This window comes from Procambarus clarkii, chromosome 26, assembly GCF_040958095.1.
Source record: "Procambarus clarkii isolate CNS0578487 chromosome 26, FALCON_Pclarkii_2.0, whole genome shotgun sequence".
Lineage (NCBI taxonomy): Eukaryota > Metazoa > Arthropoda > Malacostraca > Decapoda > Cambaridae > Procambarus > Procambarus clarkii.
In genome coordinates, this window is record NC_091175.1 from 7,675,760 (window position 1) to 7,701,386 (window position 25,627).

The 25,627-nt window shown below is 41.0% G+C and overlaps 1 protein-coding gene across 7 annotated transcripts in view; it reads right to left on the reverse strand.

Annotated features, from left to right (window-relative positions):
• Positions 1–709: 709 nt before the first annotated feature.
• Egfr (epidermal growth factor receptor) overlaps positions 710–25,627 on the reverse strand; it is a 329,685-nt gene continuing 304,767 nt past the window's right edge. For 3 of the 7 annotated variants that reach the window (XM_045740023.2, XM_069331831.1, XM_069331830.1), the window contains exons 2-12: positions 19,689–19,855; positions 19,253–19,421; positions 16,629–16,951; positions 12,028–13,446; positions 11,608–11,819; positions 10,775–11,115; positions 9,299–9,474; positions 8,435–8,711; positions 7,673–8,329; positions 6,101–6,295; positions 710–4,987 (exon numbers count right to left, since the gene is read on the reverse strand). In XM_045740023.2, coding sequence (XP_045595979.1) covers positions 4,647–4,987; positions 6,101–6,295; positions 7,673–8,329; positions 8,435–8,711; positions 9,299–9,474; positions 10,775–11,115; positions 11,608–11,819; positions 12,028–13,446; positions 16,629–16,951; positions 19,253–19,421; positions 19,689–19,855 — 4,277 coding nt within the window. In that variant the 3' untranslated portion in view covers positions 710–4,646. Of the gene's footprint in view, positions 4,988–6,100; positions 6,296–7,672; positions 8,330–8,434; positions 8,712–9,298; positions 9,475–10,774; positions 11,116–11,607; positions 11,820–12,027; positions 13,447–16,628; positions 16,952–19,252; positions 19,422–19,688; positions 19,856–23,920; positions 24,383–25,627 lie in introns of all 7 variants that reach the window. The other 4 variants (XM_045740026.2, XM_069331829.1, XM_045740025.2 and 1 more) reach the window with 4 other exon arrangements.

Genomic DNA, 25,627 nt, shown 5'->3' on the forward strand with positions numbered 1-25,627 from the left:
AGTGTTCATCACTGTCTTAGTTCACTGAGGGAAAAGCCTGTACAGAACTTTGTATCATCAGTGTTAGACCTAATACATGCTAAACAAGCTTGCCAGACTTTGATTTCCTAATGTTTATACTGTTTATTTCAAGGTCTATTTGGTTAGATTTGTCTTAAAATAAACAAAAGTAGTAGGCAGTTTCTAAGTATAATATGAGCTTGATGGCTGACATCCATGAATGGACATTTAAGTGTAGATCATTGCTTACTAGAATATATATAGTGGTGTGGTGGCCACAGGCTTACATTCAGGCAGGGACATTCAGTATTGTGTGTGTGTTGTGATATGTACACTTAGTGTGGCTAGGAGATTGGTTGGGTATCTGAGTTCAACTCTTGCTCACCACTGTAGTTTCTCTTTATGAGTGAAGTGAACAACAGTTCATCAACAATCTCTTGATGAGTAACTAGATATATGGATAAGCATAGCAACAATACCATAATGTATATTCTCTGTTTAACAGGCATTTGGGAATGAAGCAGAGGTTGTTGCAGAGCACTGTGAATACAGTGTAGGAGTGGGCCAGGTGTGGAGAGACGGCAGTCGCAGTTGTTGCCAGGTATTTATTGCTACTGCTTGAGGTCGGAAAATAAACTGCACACACTTAATAATAAAGGTTCATTGTTTCAGTAGTATCTAGAGCATTTTCTGATAATGAAAAACAAAATCAAAATGACCTTTTATTGCAAAATTTGTGGTATAGATACATTTTTCTTGCCTATGTGTTAGATATCAGTCCACAACCATATCAACTCTTGATGGCTACAGCTGCATGTAACCAGGTCAGAAGCCATAATACACTTTAGATTTCCTCTCTAATATCTTAAGTATGATAGAGAGCCTTGTGTCAATTGCATCACAGGCTTACCACACTGGCTACTCCACATTTATGATTGATTTCTACCAAGCAAGGAAGAATTAAGTTGAATATGTAAGTACATAATCCCATTAAGTACAAAACTTACTGTATTCAAATAGGACAAATGATAAAATCTGCTCTAAAAATATAAACAATTTACAGCCCATTATTTACAATAATATATAAGAAATAGAAGATAGAGTTATTGATCAATAATGTGGATTTTGACAAGTCACTTAATGGAAATTTTGATTATTTCAAAACTGCCACTTTACCAATCATACTTAACACCTCCTTATTGGACATTTCATTTTGTACCAATGGGTGGGACACAACTACAGTATAACTGAATCTAGTGCACAAAAGCCCACCAGCTTGAGTGGTTGTGCATAGATTTCAGTCATGGTATTGTGACTTGTATTCTTTTAACTGAATCCATCTTTGTCTTGCTCCAGAACCATGGCAATAAATTCATCCCACAATACAATAATGCATGACTAAAATCTGAACTCTTTATTTATTTTGTTCATCATGCAAAAATAAATTGGGTCATTTATAAAATATCTCGGTTCAAATTTATTCATCATGCATTTTATCTTTATACAAAACATTTACAGGTCCCTGACTGAGAAGTTAAGAATGCACAGAATGCACAGATGACTCAAAAAGTCTGCAATATATGAATGACTACTTTTTGAGACATCTGTATTTGGCCAACAAATTATATATATTATACAATATTGTACATTTATATGCAGTGGATTATGATGGGTGGAAAAAAGATTTAGTTAGAGGTTGTGCATCTCCCTTGCTGACTGCTGTGTCTAATTTGTGTACGAGTGTATAGTTATCTCTTTGAAAAAGTGAGAGAGAGAATGAATGAATGTTAGTATGTGAGTGAGAGGAAGTCTCACAGAAACAGACGTTTTGTGTGTGTGTGTTTAGAGCATAATATTAATGTCCCTGCTATGAAATAAAAATGATGTACAGAACTAAGAACTGATTTTATTTAACTATGGATTATCTCATTCAAATTAGTAAACATGTTAACCGTCAAAATAAACCAAGGAAATTGATTTTGGAAGTATAGTATACTGTATGGCAAATCACTTATCAGAAATACATGACTATTGCCCTAAATTTAGTTCTGAAAGTTATTATATTAAGCTAGAATTTTATTAAAATGTAACTCACAAGAAACCCATATGTCCACACATGCACATCAATTTTAAAATCTTACAAATTCAAATAAACACTGTACACAGAACAGAAAAACTGATAGACAACAGACTTCTTTAATACCATTGTCAAACCAAACAATGTTTTTTATTCTCATAAGCTTGAAGCTACCAAGAATTTCAATGAAATTAAGCAAAAGTGACAGCAATATTTACGCACTGAGAATATTGCACGAGCTGTCAAGAATGATCTTTATTCATATTTGTGCAATGTGACAGACCAAGCACAGGAACTGGAATGGGTAACAGAAGAACTGATTTGTACTATATTCTAGGTGTTGTCTCAAAAGTAAATATAATAGTATATATTGAATTATACACTGTTTACTTAAGGTACCAACACCAATGCATTGTGCGAATGAAAAATGCAAGGAGTAAAACCGCAAAACTGCTTAATTACAAAAAGTAAATATAAAATATTTATCATTTATGAATAATAGGCTTAACATCTAAATATTTTCAAACACAGATTCAGGTTTACTGAAGATTTTGAAGAACTTTTTCCACTGACTTTAAAACCCATTCCTTTGGTTTTCAAAATAAACCATCTGTGCAATAATGCAGAGGCAAACATTAAAATGGCAACTGCTTGGTCTGCCTTATAATAAGATGGCAGAGTAGAAATACTAAACTTTTGGCACTTGTAAAACCTATCATCTTGAACGCAGTTGATTTCAGCAGTTCCAGTACACATTTTTAAAGTGACCAGGGATAAACTTGGCAACTAAGAGTGGTCAATACTACATATGGAACTAGTGACCATTACCCTTGAAGAGCATTTCAATGTACTATTTGCGGTACATCAGAAAAATATCTTGTACTGTGCAGTACTGACAAAGAATCAGGTTGACAAAATCAATCACATATTTTTGTTTTGTTTTACAAAGTTGTGAGATGACTAAAAAGGTTGAGATGATGGCATGAGTGAGGAATGAAGCATTGTATATTTATTTTGTCTTTGAGCATCAAGAGTCAAGTCCTAATGCATAGAAACATTATATATAAAGATGAAGGAGACCCCCAATATATGCACACATGTATTAAAAACACAATTTTTGGATGTAACCTACATCCTTTCTCAAGGTACTTTATACAATGTTATACACAGCACCTTGAGAAAGGATGTAGATTATATTTGAAAATTTGTCTTTTAATACACTTGCACACATTAGTCTCTCCCCTTCACCTTCATTCAACCACTACGAAATAGTAGCGTCTCCAGCATTATGCATGTCTGCATCTCCAGCTCAATGATTTGTGATTTGGTTAACATGCACTCTTCTTACTAACCAATACTTATGATTATTTCATATTATGAATCATATAACACCTGGAAAAGCAAGCAGCATTGTTATAACAAATTCTAATTTATCAATGAGTGGTTTGCAGAAATGTGGAACATTGATGTTACCATGAGAAACTAGTGTATAACTTGAATCTAATATGAATACATTTCCTTATTCAAAAGTTTGATTTTAAATAGTGATAAAATGACTAAAAATATCAATCTAGAGAGATTAATATACATCTCATTAAAAAATCTTAAATGTTTGCAAAACAAGGATCATGATTTCATATTTCAATTCTACATTAACAAAATATACAGCTAAAAATGTTTAGCCAGCACTTAGGAATTGACTATTGACCATTATGTTGTACTCGTTAGGCCTAGTTCTTGGGCACCTTATAAGACTAATGAAGAGCCTATTCCTATTTGAAGATGGATGTCACACCTTAAGTCACTATCGATGGCAATTCCACATCATCACTAAAATTGATGTTAAATATAATGAAGTCAACAATATCTTGGGTCACCATTTTCAAAGGATATTATCTGTTGATATTAACACTACTGTAATTATAAACTTTCCCCAGTTCATATTCGCCAGAAGGTTTCATTTTAAATTAATTCTATTGCAACACTTGCAAAATGGTCAAGATGTAAAACTATATTTAAAATCACAGAAAAGGTGAGCTTTTTGGAGCTCTTGCAAACGGACTAGTTACAGCCAGTCCGATTCATCAATAATTATTGAGTCAACTACCCCAACACTAATCAGAAAGAGTATTGTTAGCCACAATACCCAGATGTCCATTATATGAATTAAAAAATTGGCATCTTTGTATATCACATATTAAGAGTGCAATATTGGAGTATAATTGTTAAACTGTATAACCTTATGTTTTCAGTGTTCCACAAGTCATATCATTTTGTATAACCACAGTTGTTTTACAAGAGCATTTCCAAAAATGTCCCCCACACTCTTTAATTCCTCTAACCCTTATAAATATCCATTACGACACAAGTTGTACCGGTACATACCACACTTCACTATAGTCAAGGCTATTTGTGTTGCATCTTGTAGACACAGACTCGGCAAAGAAGGTTTGAAAGTTCCGGTTAAATTCACATACGAGCACTCATCACTAACCAATCCAATGTTTTTGAACTTTCTTTTCATTAAATCTTGCACTGGGCGAGACAAAGAATGAGGTTTTCTGAACATTCAGACTGTAGTTTCACTACGTGCTGCCAGAGTGTGAGGCGAGTGAGGCGAGAGCTCATTATAATATTCATGGGGCATCTCTTGTGGAGGATGATGCTGAGTATGACCATTGCTGCTGACACTGCTGTGTCCACTACTACCACCATAGCTACTGAAACGTCCTGGCTCTAGTACTGGCACTCCTACAGTCTGCTGAGGGTGTATGCGGCGTCCAGCATACATCTGAGCACGTGCATTCATCATGTGATATTCAGGATTGTCCATGCCCACCCACTGCTGACCAGCTGTTCCATTGGGTCCCTTAAATCCACGGATCTGGTTGTGATCATTTCTGCGTCCATCTGCAATATTAAACACAACTTGGTAAGTTAATTCACTTTTATAGCACTCGTTAGACTATGATAAACAAGAATACAATATACTGTATATGAAAAATAAATCAAATGTGCATTGAATGATCCAGGGAGACAGTCACTTTCCCCCATTATGTCTCATGGCAATTTTATTGAATACTAAATGCCCATCCATTTTCCCTTCACTCTTTTTCAGCACCACTGAACCCTCTAACCTACATCATTTAGGCCGTACATCACCCTAATCATAATAATACTATAATGGTGAATTTGTGTGTTTCTGTGTAGACGATTTCAGAGTAGAGTACAAGAAAAAATACAGCCAAAGCTTATGGTAGTAATTAAGCTGATTACAAGAGCAATTTCTAATACCCTGCTTAACTAATTATTGCAAGTAATTATCAAAAACTAATTATATATATAGTGGAACCTCGGTTTTCAAATTTTTCAGTTCTTGAGCTCAATTTCTTCGAAAATTTTTTTACTCTGTACTCGAGGTTTGCCTCGGTGCTTAAGTTTGTTGATACACCTATGGGCCGACTGAGTATGTGGCGTGCTTCAGTACCAATGTCTCCCGCCTAGTGACGACCTAGTTGAAACAGCTGCCTAATGAACATTAACTTGATATACTGTATTAACACTATCACTGTCCCGGTGGGCGACCCAGATTGCACCGGAAAATAGGCCGAGCATTGCCGGTGAGCATGCAACCCAATGTCAAACTCTTTCACTTACAACGTTTATGCTTAATAATAAGACTAAGCAAAACTTTAAGCATGACACCGTTTGCGTCATCACGCAAACTGTATGTACAGTATTGTTTTAATGATGTTGAGAACGTCTTCAGCGAGCGAAAGTTTTAAGAGGCTAATAAAAATGTACAAAATCTAGCCAAATGTTTAAGACATGTAACATTAATAATCATGATGAAACAGTGGGAGTAAGTGTTTATTTTTCAAGTCTTATTTAATTACTTACTTTTAGGTGAATTTTTTCATTGTACAGTAATATGAAGCAAATGGCAGCCAAAATTTTTGGTAATCAATAGTGCTGCACTAATTCCAAATGTACCCCAAAATCCCTATTACTAAATAAACTTACCTGGAGCATCAGCCATTAGGTCCATATAATGTTGATGTGAAGGACCCACTGTGGCTAAACCTGATGGTTGGGGTGATGGCATCAAGTAGTCGTCCTCATCAACAGGGAGATCAAGCCGGAGATCCCCAACCCACCCGTAGCTGGGCGCTGATTGGGGTGGTCCATGACCATTAAAGCAATCATCATCACCAACATCTGCAACACACTTCAATTAAAGGCATGTTCCCCCTAGGCCCCCCACCCCACATGCATTATTAAAACACTGACTCAATGAAACTATAGCAGTTGGCAGTGTAAGGGGGAATGCATAATATCAAACAAGAGTGTTTTAAAGTTATGCTGGTGTGTGTGTGTGTGTGTGTGTGTGTGTGTGTGAGTGTGTTTATTTCAGCAACCTAGGTTTCTTTTACTTGTGTTTACAATCATGCAAACCACAGAACAATACTTGGATAAGATTTTGCTAGCTCAAAAATGCATTTCAAAATCATAAATATTAACTACCATTAACAGAAGAAGAAGTGCAAGAGCAGATGTAGTTGGAGCAACACAAGTGAAGGCAGGTCAGTGCCAACTGAAGTAATAAGATGTACACGCAAACAAACGGTTACTAAAGTACTCTCAAGCTACTTCATTAAGCTTCAGAACAAAGGATGCATATTCTACTTAGAATTATTAGGTATCGAAATTTGTTTAACTATAACATGCTAGCATAAATATCTAAATAATTAGCCATAAAAGTCAGCTGAACGTTGCCAAGTCATTTTATGCAAGTAACTGCACTCATATGTTTACTTATAAAATTTTCATTATAAAAAAACATGAAGAAAACTATTTTTAACAAGCACCCTCAGATAAATTATTAAACAAACTTATCTCTGTGTACCCTCTAGTACTCAATCAAACATACCATCAATGAGCACCCTATAATACTCCACCAAACATGCCATCATTGAGTACCCTCTAATACTCCACCAAACTTGCCATCAATGAGCAAGCACCCTCTAATACTCCATCAAACATACCATCAATGAGCACCATCTAATACTCGGCCAAATGTACCATCAATGAGCACCCTCTAATACTGTACCAAACATACCATCAATGAGTACCCTCTAATACTCGACCAAATGTACCATCAATGAGCACCCTCTAATACTCGACCAAACATAACATCAATGAGTACCCTCTAATACTCGACCAAACATATCATCAATGAGTACCCTCTAATACTCGCCCAAATGTACCATCAATGTGCATCCTCTAATACTCCACCAAACATACCATCACCGAGCACCCTCTAATTCTCCAGTGAACATACAGCAAATATATTAGTTCTCTTAATCATCATTAACATTGTAAGTGGTTATTCTGTCTCCCAATAGTAAACCTTGTGCAGATACAATGTAAACCTTATCAATTTTAAACCTGGCACTGACTTTCAAGACTTGACTTAGCTGATTTTTAACACACACTTAAGTACTGTACTACAAGGTCAGCAATGCAAAGAACAATAAGTTAAGTGGTGCAACAAATAACAAAAGCATGTGGCGCCAAGGTGCACTAGAGACACACCTTTACCTAGCATCTTGAGCGGATCGGAGCAGTAGCGTGAAGTAAGAGAATCGCCTCGTGGCCTCTGTCCTGGAGATCCTACGGCTCCAGCCTCTAAATGTGCATATTTCCTCTCTCTCTGTAGATTATGACGGTTCTGGGGAGATTCTGCTCTTCCTGATATATATTCTGCACCAACACCCAAGGTATACCCTCCTGCAGTCTTCTTGACTGGAGTTGTGGGGTCAGAAGTTGAAGTTGAGGAGGTGGTGGTAGTACCTGTCACACCTACACTTCCACTGCCATACTTAGGTTGTAAATATTCTTCTGCAGCCATCACAATGCCTTCACCCTCGATGGCTGATGACAATGAGCGGATCAATTCTCTTTCATCTTGTGGCGTATAAGATGGCAACCGCATCAGTTTATCTCCTGGTATCACCAGGAATCGGCCAGGGTCTCTTGCCATCTTGGCAAATTCCTCAGCCAGCTCACGAAAGCTCGGGCGACTTTCAGCATCCAACATCCAGCAGCGAATCATGAGCATGTAGACATCAATTGTGCATATAGCTGGCTGGGGTAAACGTTCGCCTTTTTCTAAAAGGTCAGGTACTTCTCGTGCAGGGATATCTTCATAGGGCCTCCCACCATATGCTAATATCTCCCATACTGTCACACCTGTACAAAGAAAAAAATGGTTAAAACAGACAAACAGATATTGTTTTATCCCTCAGTGCATATATAAATACATATCACAATACTTTATTGTATAAGATGACTTACCAAAAGCCCAAACATCAGACTTGTGTGTGAAGATTCTATGCTGTATACATTCAAGGGCTAACCACTTGATGGGCATCTTTCCTCCAGCTGCTTTGTACTCGTCTTCATTGTAGTCCAAAAGTTTGGCTAAACCAAAGTCAGTGATTTTAACACAATTTGGAGTCTGTACTAAGACATTTCTTGCTGCAAGGTCACGATGCACAAGACGCCGGTCTTCAAGATATGCCATTCCACGTGCAATTTGGGTACACCAATTTAAGAGCGGTTTGGATCCAATCTTAAATGAGAAACATTTATATTTTAAGATTTTAAAGTTTTCATTTTCCTATAAAATAAGCAAATAAAAAGTACTTTACAGTACAGTATACTATTATGTGTATAGTCTTTGGTCTTCGGACAGGACAGTAACTGGCATTGTGTAAAAATAGTTAAATTTGTTATTTTCTAAAAGTTAGTGTAAATTGCAAGACTGGGTAGAAGAAAACATGGTGTGTGTGAGAAAATGTGGCATTTATGTAAACAAAAGAGGAAAACTGGCAGTAAGAGTAAATGACTTGGCATTTATCAGCCAATTTACATAATGTAGAGTAATGTACATTATACCCAACCTATGACATGGCTGATGTACTACTGTTTGCATAATAATAAGTATAAAATTAAAATGAAGTTGCTTCATTATTATTATTCTATCAAAATTACAATGAAATGACTATTTTGTTTCATGGTATTTTTTGAATAATCTATAAAACTCTGTTCCGTACAACACTTTCCTAATTTTTCCGAGAAACATTCCCACTCCATGATGTGGTATGTATGGCAATATTAGTAATGACGATCACTAGTCACTAAATCTAACCAGCTTACCTTGTCTTTGTTATTGCGGACATAATCCAAGAGGCAGCCAAGGGGCATGAGCTGTGTGACCAGCATAATCTGAGTGGTCATGCACACAGCCAGAAGCTGGAGAAGGTTTGGATGGTCCACAGAAGCCATGATGTACGCTTCTTCCAGAATCTCCTTGTTAACATTAGTTCCAGTTCCTGGATGTGTAAGTGAAAGAACATCTTTGTCATAACATTTGGGAGTCTCAGAATGTGTATACAGTACTGTAATAATATTTGGCATTACCGTATCTCTCAATCATCTGTGCATCTGGCTGATAAATACATCAGCCAGATGCACATTATTTATTATAAACAGTGTCTTGCATTTATTAAAATTATAAATACAGCATATACAGTATAACAAAATTAAATGCAGAAATTTGGCAAACTTGTCAATAAAAAAATACAGATGGTAGGCCTACTTTTATGGATTAAAAAACCCCACCGAAGATGTCCTATAAACTCTTGTAAGCTTGTCCAACAGTTTTTTTTTTTTTTGCTCCATTTCATTAAAGGTAAAAGTATGATTGCTAAAGCTTGAGTACAAAATAATGGAACAATCTCCACGGTATTCCAGAAAATTTAAGCATGCCCAATATTAGACAAGAATAACTTAAAATGGTAACTAGTCACACAAAAAATACAAACTATATTCTACTCAAAATGTAAACACAAGTACTCTTCATGATTAAGACCATATTAAAAAAAATTGTAGCTTGGGTAATAATTCTTGTCAAAACAAAATTAAATACAAAATACTAGTGCAGTAATTGGTTCAGGTTACTGACCGGCAGTACTGTACCTTATTTACAATCCACTGTTTTAACATCAACTCCTGGTCATGTTGTTCTTCATAGTTTATTTAGTTATCTTTGTCTTTACTTTTAAGAAAGCATATGAATGGAGACATTGGCTTATATTATGAAACACCTGTGCTATAATTTTCTCAAATACTGCATGGAGTATATTAATAAAAAATGTGAATAATAAAATACAAACACTAGCCACTAGTTGGTGCTATCAAACTGAACTTTGTTATACGGAAGGAAGTTTCTGATTCTGAGATTATAAACACTATTAGTCAAGCTACTGACCAATTATAAATGTTCTATTTAATTTTTAAGAAGAAAATATTCAAGATGGTTATGAACTCGAGATCAATTTACCATATCTAATGTTTGGTTAGTCTTCTAATAACCTCGAAATAGTTGCAATTATGCAAGGTTTACACATTCTTCCTTTATGCAAACAAGTTTTAAATACAGTAAAGTATTTTATGTTCAAACACTTTAAATCAAGCTGTTAATCAGTTCAAATTCATTAGTTTCTAATTCATACAATTTTCAGCTGTGAAACCCCCTATAGAATTAATCCTTAATGTACAGCTTAATTCAATTAATGCATGCAAATGCAAGTACACATCATAAATCATGCTCAAAACTATTCACTAACATACCTTCTCGCAAAACCTTGATAGCCACAGGAATCTTGACATTTTCTCCCTCTGGAACCCAGACACCCTTATACACAGTCCCAAAAGCACCATAGCCCAGAATTCCACCCTTGCGCAGCTCAGCCTCCTTCACGATTCGCAGTTTAGCCAAATTTGGTTTTATGTTGGTGGGCTTGAGGGGCTCATTGTCGTCATAGGGCATCATGGTCATAGTCATCTTGAGTGCCGCCTCTTTGGTTTTGTTGCGCTGCCACCACAAGTAGCAGAATACTGCCAGGAAGGTGCACAGCAGAAACACACAGCCAAGAGTCCCTCCCAAGATAGCTGGGATGCTCTCGTCGTCCCTGTCAGTAATGTAGCTCATTATGTCCTGTGCTTATGTATTACTGACTTGTATGTTTGGTCAGTTATAGTATGTGCTGTCATTTGTTTACAAAATTGATAAATAATTTGCTATATTCTCAAATAATATAACAAGATGATATTTTTTATTAATATATACATAGTACTATACTTATTTTCGTACTTTTTGTTTCCCTAATTACAGTATTTTATTAAATATATTTAAATTTAATTATTTCTGAACCACCAAAACCTAAATGGATACAGATGAATAAATGCAGATACAGTACAACCACATATGGTTTTATCTACATGTATTTAGTTTCTTTTTAAAACTACTTTTAATAAAATATCTAAATCTGAACTGACATTGAATAAAGAACTCAAAATGAACCAATAGTTGCTAAAGTTGGCCACTTTTACACTTTCTTATTTTGTTTACTTATTCTTATGACAATTAAAATTGCATTTCCTTAAATAAATGAACAACTTACATTGGGAGTGGCAGTGGGTCCTTGCCACAGTAAGGATCAGAGGCATCTTCTGGAAAGATCTTGTAAGGCAGTTCAGATGGGCAGAAAGCAGTGCAGGTGAACTTTGTGTTGTTCATACCAGGCTCCCCATCCAGGTAGATCCTGTAGTTGCGACACGTCTGGCACTCTGACTCCAGCGGCCCAGAACACCCATTGGAACATTCTGATGAGCACTGTGTTTATGGAGGAGGAAATTAAATGATTAATGAGAGAATTTACTTAAAACCTTATGAATTGGTGCACACACAAATTAAATTATAGACACAGAGCAGGAACAGGAAAGATGGCCAATTGTGCTAGAATTTTATTATTGTTAAAACTTATATAGTAATAATGTCTTTCAAGGCATGAAATAAATTTAAAAAGAAAGGAATAACTTACCTTGAAGCACTCGTGGAGCTTTTCATCAGCATAGTGGTCTTGGGGACACTCGTCCTCACAGTGCTCTCCCCTCCTGTAGCTCACACACTCATGGCATACACTAATGTGGAAGCCATAGGCTGTGCAGTTTTTGCAGCGCGGGTGACAGCGTCGACAGATGGTCTTCCCTGCTAGTCTTCTCAGGTCTCCAGTTTCCTGATGCACCACCCACTCAGAGAAATACCCATTAGGGCAGGATTCATTTTCAGACAGACAGTATTGCACCTCCAGGTCCCCATTGATCACAGCTTTCTTGCATGATGTACACCCATGTTTTCCTATGGTATTTTCAGGACCATTACACCCACCAACACAGTTTTCATGACATAACCTACACTCACCGTTATCATTATATTTGGTATCTGGGCATCTCTCCACACAGTACGGTCCATCTTTCACATTCTCGCATTGGTTGCAGTGGCTGGAATCTGGTCCATGACAACTACTGGCACATTCTTCGTGACAGAAACCACATACTTTTTTATCGATCTGGTAAATTCCAGAAATGTTACAGTTGTTAAGGCATCGTTCACCTAACTTGAAGTTTCTACACGACAGGCACTCATTTTCACCGGTACCCCAGCATCCCTCATCACTACACTCGTTGTGACACACCAAGCCCTCAGCCATACATTGCTCACTGTCTGCATTGTTCTGCAACAGTGTCAGTGAGTTTGCCTTAGTGTCGTCCCCATTACCGATGAATTTTTTCCAGTTTATCTTCTCTATAAAACATAGTTCTTTATTTTCCAGAATACAAACTTTCCCAGACCGAATTCTATTTAATGACCTAAGATTAAGACTCTTAAGTGACGTTTTGATGATATATAGAGAGGAGAAATATTCTGTTAGGACCCGACCACCAATCACCTCCAAGTTCCTCAAGAAGGAGAGATTAGTAAACTCTGGATGTGTTGCCTGAATGTTGATATAACCTGTCACTTCCTTGAGTGTGCTGAGCACCTCCAGCTTTGATGGGTGCATCCTCGGGTACTTCTCCCCAAAAGTATAATTAGGAAACACGTTCTGGTACCCATCAAAGGAGTGATCCATGATGGTGAGGGAGCCATCAAAAATTGTACACCCTTTGAAAGTATCGATATTTCCAGCATTTATAAACTTATCTCCTGGGCAGGTCTTGGGACATGGCCCACTGCAAGGCACACACTCGCCATCCACAGCCTTCTTTCCCTTTGGACAGGATCTGACACAGGCTCCATTGTCCTTCAGCAGGTGTTCTGGGCAGTTCTTCACACAAGTGGCCCCATAAGCATACTTGCCATTAGGGTTTGTCTCCCATGAGTATGTGATGGTGTTATAGCGTTGCATCGGTGGACACTCGAGCTTGCATTCCCCGTCATCATAAAAGTTGCCGCAGGCCTGGTGAAAGGAGAAGAGGTTTAGTGGATGCCACAATACAAGAGGCAATTATACAGAAACACTGGTGTGGGGAGGCAATGCAAGAGGCAATAATGCAATACTGATATGTGGTGATGGAAAATGCAATATATAACACTGGTGTGGGGAGGAGAGGCAATGACAATAACACTAGCACCTTAAACAGTTGAGGGGTAGAAATACTATATAGTTGAGGGTAAATAGCTACTCTATTATTTTGAGATGTATTTTATTATCTCAATAAACTAGCTTGAACTTGAATACTGTGTGGGAAGAGAGAATTATCAAGGTTACTTGATCATTACTAGTGCAAGAACAGAACCCTGTGGTACTCTGCTAGTAACATTCTTCCAGTCAGATACATTGTCTGATTGTTGACCGATTGACCATTATGAGGCTAATAATCTGACACTGAAAAGGTTTTTTTCTAATGTCTCTGTGGCTCATTTGGGTACTCGGCTTCCACCTATGTCTCCTTGTGTGTGTACCACCCGTGTTAAATAATCCATCCTTGTCTACCCCTGTCTATTCCCATGAGAATTTTGTATGTGGTGATCATGTCTCCCCGAGTTCTTGTGTCTTCCAGCGACGTGAGTAGTGGTGGGGAGTGAGTGAGTTAGTGTGTGTGTGTGTATGTGCGCACGAGCTAACTGGTCTGCCTGCCACAGGACAGCAGGTGGAGACTGCCCTGCCTAATTGGCAAGTGGTCAGTCTGATTCTATTCATATTCAAATGAGCTTTTAAGACATCCTGATTCTGGATACGCCTCTTGTGGGTTTTTTCCATCGACACTTGGGGCTGGCAGTTAACTTACACCTGGCAATCAACCACTCAGACAAGAGGACCAGCAATGGTGGACCGTACCCCCCCCCCCCCCTATACACACACACACGTGCCCTCCTTCAAACACCAGGTGCTGGTGACCATCTCAAGACTCCAACACTAAGTGCTGGTGACCACTACCCACCAAAACCAGGTTTACCTACAGTGTTAGTTCCAAGAATCAATGTCCCTGGAGCCCGGTCTATGACCAGGTCTCCTGGTTGGTGGTCTGGTCAACCAGGCTGTTAGATGCAGCTTCTTGTAGTCTGATCTAGTTTTCTTTTGAAAAGTCTTGATGTCGATAGATGTCTCTCTTAACGTACCTATTGCACCTCTACTTTTTAACAGTGGGTATTTTGCATTTTTTACCATAACCTGATCTGGTGAGGTGATATTTCCTTGTGCTGATTTGGAACCAGTCCCGCTATTATTTTTAAACTGTGAATTAATAAGTATTTCTCTCGCCTGTACTTGGTTTCTCTCACCAATCTTTCAAAGATTGTTATATTGTGTGATGTTATTATTGTTATGTTATGATTGTTATGATGTGTGCTATTAGCCAATATTTTTTTTCACCTGCCTTGTGGTCTTCCTCCTTTGTGGAATGGCACGATCACTGCTGTTTTAAGTATGTTATATCAGTGTTAAGACCGTTATCTATATTCCATCTCCAAATGATGTTTGTACATCACACACAGATGTTTGTGCATGGATGGGGTTCTGAATGTTCTTCTACTCCCCAACCCGAAAACGTCGACGTTTGTTTGCCAAACTAAGATAACATTTTGTTTTATTTTATATATGGCAGGCACAAGGCTGTGACGTCACCATGACGTGGTAATTTTACTTTGGCTCGGGTTTTATTTTCTATGACTCACAATCGGGGATCCCAGGTTCGATTCCCATGCGTGATAGGAATGGTTGGGCACGTTTCCTTTCACCTAATGCCTCTAGTCAGACCTTGGAAATGGGGGACCTAGATAGAAGCCTAAAGTATGTAAATGCAGGCTTCCTATCACCAATATATAAGAGTCACCGCCCCGCTCCTGTGCCAGGTAAGTCCACTACGGGCTCACCATAGCCCGTGCTACTTGCCCCGCTCCTGTGCCAGGTAAGTACACTACGGGCTCACCATAGCCCGTGCTACTTGGAACTTTTGGTTCCGAGTTGGTGAATCTAAAACATCACCACCACCAATAACGGGAAGATAGGGGAATTATCAGAAGAAAGAGCCAAGCCATTACGATAACGGGAATTAAGATTAATAATACGTCTGGCAGCCGACTGACAGGATAACATCCGTAAGTTACAATTATTTCTCAAGTATAGATTATCATTATATTGTGGGTTTATTGTCAGGTTTTATTGTTAATTAGCTTTACGGAATGTTTACTGCTTATATTGATAGTGATTGAGGCGCCTTTCAGAGCCACACCTTCGAATATAGTCAAGCTGACTTAAGTACAACAAAATTGACATTATTCACGTTTGACAATATTCTACAAATACATTGTAAATCCAGCAGCCTTTTGTTGAGATTCACCAGCACACAGTCCGAGTGCGGCCGTGGATATATCTGGCTCTAAATATGAAGCCCGGCTGTAAATTGTGTGAACTAGTGATTCCAGTAAACTGTTGTCGCTTGAAAGGACAAGTGCAGAACCCCTAGGAACCACCACCGCATGAGCTTATTGCAACGCTAGAAGATTCGTCAGGAGTCATTATCCAGGGATGCGTTGGATGCTGGACTGTGGAGGTGTGCTATAGATAGTTCAGAGGCTGAGTATGGACGGTAGTGTGAATGTATTATGTACAATGAGCTCTGAGGCCTCATTTATATGGTAGTCATCTTGGTAATACTGCCTGAGAAAGATGGGGGGTGAGGTAGACGGCCATATGAAGTACCTATCATTCTGCAGAACCTGATTACTTAAAGATAACATAAGATTATAAGGATTTATGGACATCAAATGGTCTTTGGTCCCAAGTAAAATATTAGTTAACCTTGGTTGTCCAAGGATAACTCGGTAGTCTTAACAGCAGCTGTTTTCACAGTAGTCCTTTCAGACTGATTCTCACTTAGTGTGGGGAGTGGGGATAACATACACCCTGTGTACACCGTCCAGTATGACAAATGTCTCGTGGTACAGCCTGTTATCTTCCTTATTTGATTAGGAGCTTCCATACTAGTCAGTCTTATACATGTGATATGGAGGCATAGCTACAGCTATGGAGGCATGGCTATCTGGGTAGAGGCTGTGTATGAGTGGGTGGGAGAGTATGCCTGTCTATCGGAACTTTATCCTAGCATGACGCTGTGCCCAGAGGGTAATATTGCTCACCAGACAGTCCCGCTGGGTGGGCCCAGTGCAGCCGCCAGCGCAGAAAAGATGACAGCAGTCTCGAGGGCCCGGACCATAGCAGCGCCCCTGGCTGCACTGGGGCGAGCACGTCAACTTGCTAAACTTTTGGCAGTTGTGTTCCCCTTCACCCCAGCAACCCTTCTTGCATGCCTTGTCGCAGTGACACGTCCTCTGCGGCTCCGTGAAGTTGTATACGAACATGTACTGGGCGCTGGCGTCAGACATTATCTCCTTCCAGACGATGGTCTCCATGTGGCACAGGTTGTAGTTGTTGATCACCCCAACACTCCCCTGCAGGATATCTGAAACATAAAGTAGTCGTCAGTGTGGTGAAACGGTCGCTCACCGGAGAGGCCCCAGGGCTACAAGAACGCTGTGTTCGACAGGTACGTGGAGCTAGCTACAAGTGTGGGTGCTACGTATGGAGCACACTTATCAGTATGCTGGCAACAGATACGATCATCACTATGCACACAAGTTGTTTGAAAAAACACGGACTCGCACCCCTCTACAGTACACAACTTTTGTTAAGTCGGACCTGAAGTCAGCAGACCCGGTGTGGAGTTCTCACCTCAAAAACCCACAAAGGAAACTGGGAAAGGCAGAAGTTTGCAGCTAAACTCGTTCCAAAACCACGCTGAATACGGCATGGAAAAACGCTAAAGGAACTAGACCTAACGATGCCAAAATAAACAAAATTCTTAGGGAGAAAGGATTAAAAATGAGAAAATGTTTACAATAAATACCAACAGAACAGTAAGACAAGAAGTACAGATGAGCCATAGAAATATGAGAAAATAGTCCTTCAGCATAAGACTTAAGAAAATGTAGTGAAGTAAACTAAGTAGAAATGACTTCTATCCACACTGTCAAATTAAATATAAGAATGAACGAAGGTGGAGTTAATGCATTAGACGACATCCAAGCGGGAAAGAGGACGATGAGCTGACTGCATTTTCCAGAACACCCAGAAAGTCATCGGCACAGTACCACACAGTAGGCTTTTTGTACTACCTTGAATAGCAAATAAGAGGAACGGGAATGGCGTTGAACTGGGTAAAAGAATATCTACCCAACAGGAGGCAAAGAGTAATGTTCTTCAAGTTATATGTTAATAATTTAATTGATCAATGATCAGGTTAAATGATTGCTTTTCAATGTTATTTGATCATGATTGGTTTTACGTTAAAAAGAGTTCTTCTATAAAAAAAAAGCTTAAGAGGCTTGATATTACTAGGGCTATAGAGACGGGACAGAAGTAACATGATCACAACATAAAAAATTCTTCAAGGAACTGACATAGCGGACAAAAACTGCACAGACATCATAATCAGGGGAAAGGCAAGAGGACGCGGGCGGGAACTATTCCAGATTAGTCACAGGGAAATAAGAAACACTGCTTAGTGAACAAGTGGAAGACGCTAGACTTCCTCCACTCACAATGTCTTGTACGATAAGTAGCCATTGGGAAGGAAGCCATGCACTAGCTACCAACACACACACACACACACACACACACACACACACACACACACACACACACACACACACACACACACACACACACACACACACACACACACACACGTCTACAACCGTACCAGACGTGTGTGTGGGGGAAAATAAGAACGTGGGAAAACATGATTTAAACACAAAGAATGGAAGAACTAAGAAGGTGAAGGACGAGGAGAAATCGTGAGGATTAAGGTAGATGTGAAATAGAGAAGAGAGGCAGCGAAGGGGATACAGGAGAAGGGGGAGTAAAGGGGGCAGGAGAGGAAGTGCAACTAGCGAGGTAGTGTTGGACAAGGTGGAAGGGAAGGATGAGAAGTAGTGAGGGGCAGGGGAAGGAGGGAGGGAGGGAGGGAGGGCGTGGGCGTGACGGAGAAAGTTGGGCGTGTGTCACGATTATCTCTGGGAGGTTGTGTAATGAAAGACAGAAGACACATCCATATAAACACACACACACTTTCATATAAACACACACATACATACATACATACATATAAACACATACACACACAAATATCAAAAGATAAATATAGACTGGAGAGCCAACTTGCGCTGTTAAGATTCCACCCGCCTAATATAGCGGGTCATCCTTGACAACAACAGCAACAATAATCCCACTACGCTCAATTTTCCCACCTTGTCTTCCTCCCTCCCTGCTGTCTGACTGTGTTTGGGAATGTGTGATGGGTGTATCCCTTCCCCAGTCCCCCCCCCATCTCCCCAACCAGTGAGCAAGAGGTACACACCTTCCCCCATCACCCCAGCCAGTGGGCAAGAGGTACACACCTTCCCCCATCACCCTAGCCAGTGTGCAAGAGGTACACACCTTCCCCCATCACCCCAGCCAGTGGGCAAGAGGTACACACCTTCCCCCATCACCCTAGCCAGTGTGCAAGAGGTACACACCTTCCCCCATCACCCCAGCCAGTGGGCAAGAGGTACACACCTTCCCCATCTCCCCAACCAGTGGGCAAGAGGTACACACCTTCCCCCATCACCCTAGCCAGTGTGTAAGAGGTACACACCTCCCCCATCACCCCAACCAGGGGAACACACCTCCCCCATCTCCCCAACCAGGGGAACACACGTACCCCTGAGAGCAGGCATCTCCAGGGTGTGCATCTTGGAGAGTGTGACGAGGAGGGCGAAGCTCTCGTCGTTGACGGACACCTTGAAGAGCGTCCGGCCTCGGATGATCTGTAGAGAGGGCAGCACGATCTTCTTCACGTCCACGTGGGAGATGAGCAGGTACCCGGTCACCTGTAGGGGAGACCATCACACCTCACGCTATAGTCGTGGCTTTACTACATGTGCGGGAGGTAGAGGGACATACACGAATTCACAGACGAATAACAAGATTTTCCATTTCCATTTCGCAATTAGATTTAGCAAAATATATAATATTTAACTGATATACGGCATCTCAATTATATATATAGTGTCAATCATCACTAGGAGACGGTCTCTATTAACTCCTGCAGTCAACATCAACACCAGACGTCAGCACCCACAAGAAGGCTCACTCACCTCGCGGATGTACTGCAGGAAGGAGAGGTCCAGGTTCTCGTCCTGGAGCCAGGTGAGCTCCAGGTTACCGTCCACGTAGGTGCAGTTGATGAAGCGGTCCCGGAGGTTGCGGTAGTGGTGGTCCCGGTTGGAGGGCACCGACATGCGGCCCGTCGTCCCGATGCATACTGTAGGGCAAGAAGGAGGACAGACAGCCGTTAGTGAAGGTCGTGTTGGGGGGACGAAGTCTGTCAGTGTGGGTCCCTGGTAGGCATCCATCAGTCTCAGGAGACTGATGGAGAGTTGCACTCTGGTTGTCGGTCTGGAGTGGCCTCACCCACTCTGAAGGATCTCTAAGAACCATACGGGAAAAACTGAGAACGGGGGTGTATTTCAAAGCCATATTTAATAATATAACTGCAAGTAAGAACCCAAAACTAAGTCAAAGTACAGAAAGCCTACTGCTCCACGCAAGGCGTCTACTGTGCGACACAACCTTTCTAACTCTTGTGTCTCTCCAGCAATGTTTCATCTTGTATGTGATTTCTACGTAGACTGCGAGCAGCGGCACCTAACCCCCTGTGGTGGGGATTTTTCCATCACATAGCTAGCTTTTGACACACTGTACTCCCCTTCATATAGTCTAGGGCAGCTGCACAAATGAACATGTACCTAAATGTGTTAATAACAACTGATTTACAAGACCAGACCACCAACCGGGAGGCCTGGCCACGGGGGACTGTGATTCCCGTACCATCACAAAGTAAGGTCGAGTGGCCTTTTTAATTACACCCAATAACTTGTTCTGCCCATTTCTAACCAGCCTTTCTCAAGTGTTTAAATCTAAAAATATTTTATTTACATGGTTCACATTAAACCCTCTCATCCCATCTGTCCACTTGAATGATGTCACGAATCACTACCAAACTGTTAGGCGAGCTGTCTTAGTCTCTTCCACAAGATGGTGTAATGTCTGGGATTAACCGCGAGTCACCCGCCATCTCTCTATATTTGTCAAAATATTTTTACAAGCCTTGTATAGGTAACCAAAACTCTTCCATGTCCCGCATAATGTACATTACTTGCTCTGTCTGGGGATAACAGTCCTTGTCCCGTACTTGACCATGTCTTGTAGAGTTTTTCTTTTATTTTTCTTTCAAGTTCTACCAATCGCCACTGCCAGTTCCACCTCGCAATTAGATTTAGCAAAGTATATAATATTTAACTGATATACGGCATCTCAGTAAACATTATGAAGCCAATTTTTATTCATTTTGAGTGTTGTTTTTGACGAATAACAAAGCGCCATATGACCTGGAGCGTCGCTCCAGGTCATATGGCGTCGCTCCAGGTCATATGGCGTCGCTCCAGGTCATATGGCGTCACAGCCTCGCCACAAGACGGCCTCACCAAAGTCTTGAATTGTAAATTAATTATAGAATGGATTGAACCATGTTCTGTGGCGTGACGTCAGACCCAAGACAGGACAGGTGGCAGACGGCGCGGCGAACTCCTCAAGACACCGTCAACATAACCCGTCGTGGACGTTAAGACAGTAGACGCTGTTACTTCATTTCCTCACCAACGGTGCTCCAAGACGACAATACGTCGTCACTTTCCTCACCAGTTGTGGCACAGGATGCTAATATGTCGTCACTTTCCTCAGATAAATATAATATCAAAGGTGACGAGACGAGCAACTGTCTAGAACGGCGCTTAAAGTCACCCTACGGGTGACCCAGTTGCTTGAGACAACCACAGTGGATTACCGGTTACCCGAGACCGCATCTTAACTAGGTATCCCTAGTGGGTTCCCGGAACATTTACACGACTGGGTGTGGGCGATGACTGCTCTCCCACGGTCAACTGCGCGAAACTGGTGAGTGACCATGAGCCTGCGCCCCCAGACAATGTAAATATTCTCAAATGTTGTACCGTTGAAAGTTAGGATACTACGCGTCTGCTCTCGGACGGGATTATTGTCTGCTCTCGGACGGGATTATTGTCTGCTTGGACGGGATTATTGTCTGCTCTCGGACGGGATTATTGTGAACTTTGCCAAGTTGTTTGGGGAACATTGTCGATTTAGGCGTATAATACGTTTGACCTGTTGATTTCGAGAGTTCTTCTACCATTGATATTACAAATGGGTTGTAGTCGACTGTTTTCTCAATACAAACATTTTTTACGGGTTACTGAATACGGAGCACTTGGGCATATCCCCGGAGCATCATAACAATGGAGATAAGAGGAGGAGAAGGCTTCCCGTGTTGTAAGGATGGAAGACCAGCCCGCCCGCCTGGCCACCGGCCCGGCCACTTGTGAGTCAACGCGGCTCGTGTGACGACAGCGCGGGAGCTCAGGTTCGCCCTCCGCCAATCAGGAGGCTTCGCGCGCTTTTTCGTGATGGTCACACACAGCAGATGCCCAGCGAAGTTTCCCCATCAGAACCGTCAATGCTGTATTTAAACAAAACATTTTGAAAATCATCCGGGTATTCAACATCATCAGGATATTCAAATATGATCAAGGTTCAATTGATGAATATTCTGAAACTCGCTGCCAATCAGACAAGGCGTTACATAAAGAGGCGATCTTATCTGACCAATGAGGTTGGGTGGTGGCCTCGGGCAAGTGACAGCAGGCATCAAGTTACACCACTTTGCTTCTCCAGGAGGCTATTCAATACTCTCAGACGTCAAGATGAAAGTTTCTTTATCAAGTTGGCTGCCTACGACCACGATGGCGTCAAGCAGCTCTTACACAGCGCTGGAATCACCTTACTTGACACTTGAGAACTTGGGTACATGAATAATCTTAGTCGTATCTATATAATGCCAAAAACTCTAAAATATTTAACGAGTGAAAAGACCTGCATCGGAATCATCAAATCGACTCTAGAAATGAATGCCTAATGAAACCCGTACCCACTAAGGAATGGACGTGGCAGGAAACTTTAGCAATGCAATGTGTGATCTTCCGAATTTGCCCAATGTGTGATCTTCCGAATCTCAAGTCGAATTTCGACTTGAGAATGGTCCAGGACGGACCGAAACGTCGTCGCCCCTTCACCTTCTAGTATGTGGTCTGGTCAACAGGGTTATTTTTGCATTATTACCAGAAACTATTACGGGTCATGGGCTAAGGACAGGAACCAGGCTTGCGCAGCATGGAAGCATTCATAGGAGCCGCGCCCCAGGATACAGTCCCCGAGATATACATTATTCTTAAAGTATAAGAAGCTTTTTGGCGCAAAGGATACGAAGGAGGGCCTTAAATATCCTTCATGTTTGGGGAAAGTTACAATGAAAATATCAGTAAATCCAACTGCATAATATGCCCACGGAATAAGGATGATTCAAGACCTGTTGTCAATACAACACGTACGTAATAAAGACAAAAGGATTTGTGATCTACCCTTATGTTCTTTTGTTCTCGTATTGGCTCCTGTGATAGTTAGCGGCTTTTGAATATCCCGCGACATGGACGGTGCTACACAGTCTTCCCGGCTTGGCGCCTTATTTTATGACTACTTGTGATTCTATCCTGCTTGATATCTATAGAAAGACTTCTAAAAGAAAGCAAATATCTTACTTCCTCTAGCAAAAATGACTGGTTTACGTGGAGCAATTTTGGTTACCTCAATCTACAGATATTCCTTTGCTTACGAAGACATTAAAAGTGAGGTTACATGTCCTAGAGAGGCATACAAAGATGGGTGATAAGGCAGATGTGCACAAATGGATCAAAGGCATAAACATGGGGATAAAACATTGTTGAACATAAGTAAATTAAATAACAAACAGATCGGCAGAACACCGTAACATAGTTTGTTAAGTGGACGTTTATATTATAATACAGACAAGCATTATTTGGGCAAAGATGAGTTGTGAATAGGTGGAACAATGTCCCAATTAGCATTAAAGGTAACTAGGTGTAAACTGGCCATACCACTCACGGGTCAATAGGCCTATTGTTGAGTATTTTTGCTGATTACAATTCTACAAATAGTTGCATAAAAATATATTTGAACTGCATGATCCAAACAACAAGTAACAGTAGCTTACCTGACACCAACAAGGGTCCCAAGTCCCTGTGAATAAGTCTGCTGACTCTAGTTCCAACTACATAAACAAAACCATAGGAGAGGGTTCCTCACACTCGGTCTTCAAGAGTGCACACTTACCTCGTGTCCAGCCTCGGCCTCGAAGGTCGACCTCGGGTCCAACACACACACACACGTCTATACTCACTCTTGCCCTTGATGAAGTCGGTGGACTTGTCGGCCCAGCCGGAGGCAAAGGCGGCACAGAGGGCCAACAGGAGGTAAGCTGGCTCCAGCACACGGGCCATCCCCTCTACACCACCACACTCATATACACTCTTGCATATATTATATGTATATATATATATCTATATATATATTATCTATATAGCTCTATAATCTCTCTATATGGCACTAGAAGTCTTGTATAATACACGTCAGAATTTAGCGAATCCATGAGGGTGTTTTAGCCGTCCGCCGGACTCATCGTGCATCTTGAGGTGCGTCTGGCGGACGGGAGCCGGCGATGTGGGGGCCCAGGGCGGGTGACTCCCACCATGGCTCCTACAGGACTCCCACACAACTCCTACAGGGCCCGTAGTGAAGGCAGGGCCGCGGCGCCGCCCTTACACCCCTCATCTGGTCACCAGGACGCCCATGGTCACTCCTGCTGTGGGAGGGAACAAGGCACGCAGGGAAGGTTACTGCCTGTGGAGAATCCTGCCGTGAGGGGTACCTTGTGCTCACTCCTTGCGCTCTGTGGCGTCAGAACCTTCCTACTCTACAGAATGTAATTTAGAGTACAGCCAAAACCATTATTGTCCCTGACAAGAACACCGCCTATCCCAGTTGTACTCTTGGAAGTACTGAAAGAAAACATTAACCAACTCAACAGGGAAAACACCAGCATGTAATTGCGAAGCAGCTTTTGGCTTCTGAACTATAAGCTTGATGAAGGATGAGAGAAGACCCACTAAGGCCCCAAACTGTACGAGCAGAGTGAGTCAACATTATATTACCAGCTGCACATGTTATGTTAGAGAAATAATGCTTTTGATACATATCTATAAACCCGTTTAGATGACGGAACAGTAACGGACAAACACACACACACACACACAAAGCAAGAGACGCAGATACTGTTAACCAACAGACCATGGGACCTACAGATCAACAGACACACAGCCACAGAATCGCACAGCACAGACGAGCAGATTCACAGACGTATAATCAGTGCTGTAAACGTGAACTTTAGCACAACGTCAAAATGAGCCGCCTTAATAATAGACCTTCACGTCCTGAAGACACTTCAGGTACGACTTGTAACACTATGAACATTGAACCCATTCAAACAGCTCGGAGCTCGGTCCACTACATCAACCCTGCTTCACCACGACAAGTTATCACGTGGATGAACTCTATTATCTATGTGTCCAACATTCTCGTCACTGACAACTGGCTACAAAGTCATCACGTTCCTAACAAACATATCTGTGGTCCACCTCACATCTGCAGGTCACCCGGCACCCACACACCTGGTTTTGATTTAGAAATGAACAGAGTAAATGCTTATTTATAAATAGGACTGTTTGATTTGAGAACGGATGGATGGATGGGTTGCAGATTGATGAATTGTGGGTGGATGGGCCGCGGGATTACGGGTGTGAAGGGATGTAAACACCTGCCTCACATGGGCCGACAGGTGTTGTCCAAGCTATACATCTTTATTTGTGTTCTTAAGGATATCGCATGGTTATTTCTGTCTATTATGATATCAGGTTGTTCATTATATCTCCCAATCATAACTCAAATCATTTTGACAATGAGATTACCAACTTAAGCGTTGTTTAGCTGGTATGTGTTATGTTAGCTTTCTCTCCCAGACGCTATACTTGTCAGCGCTGAGATGGTACTC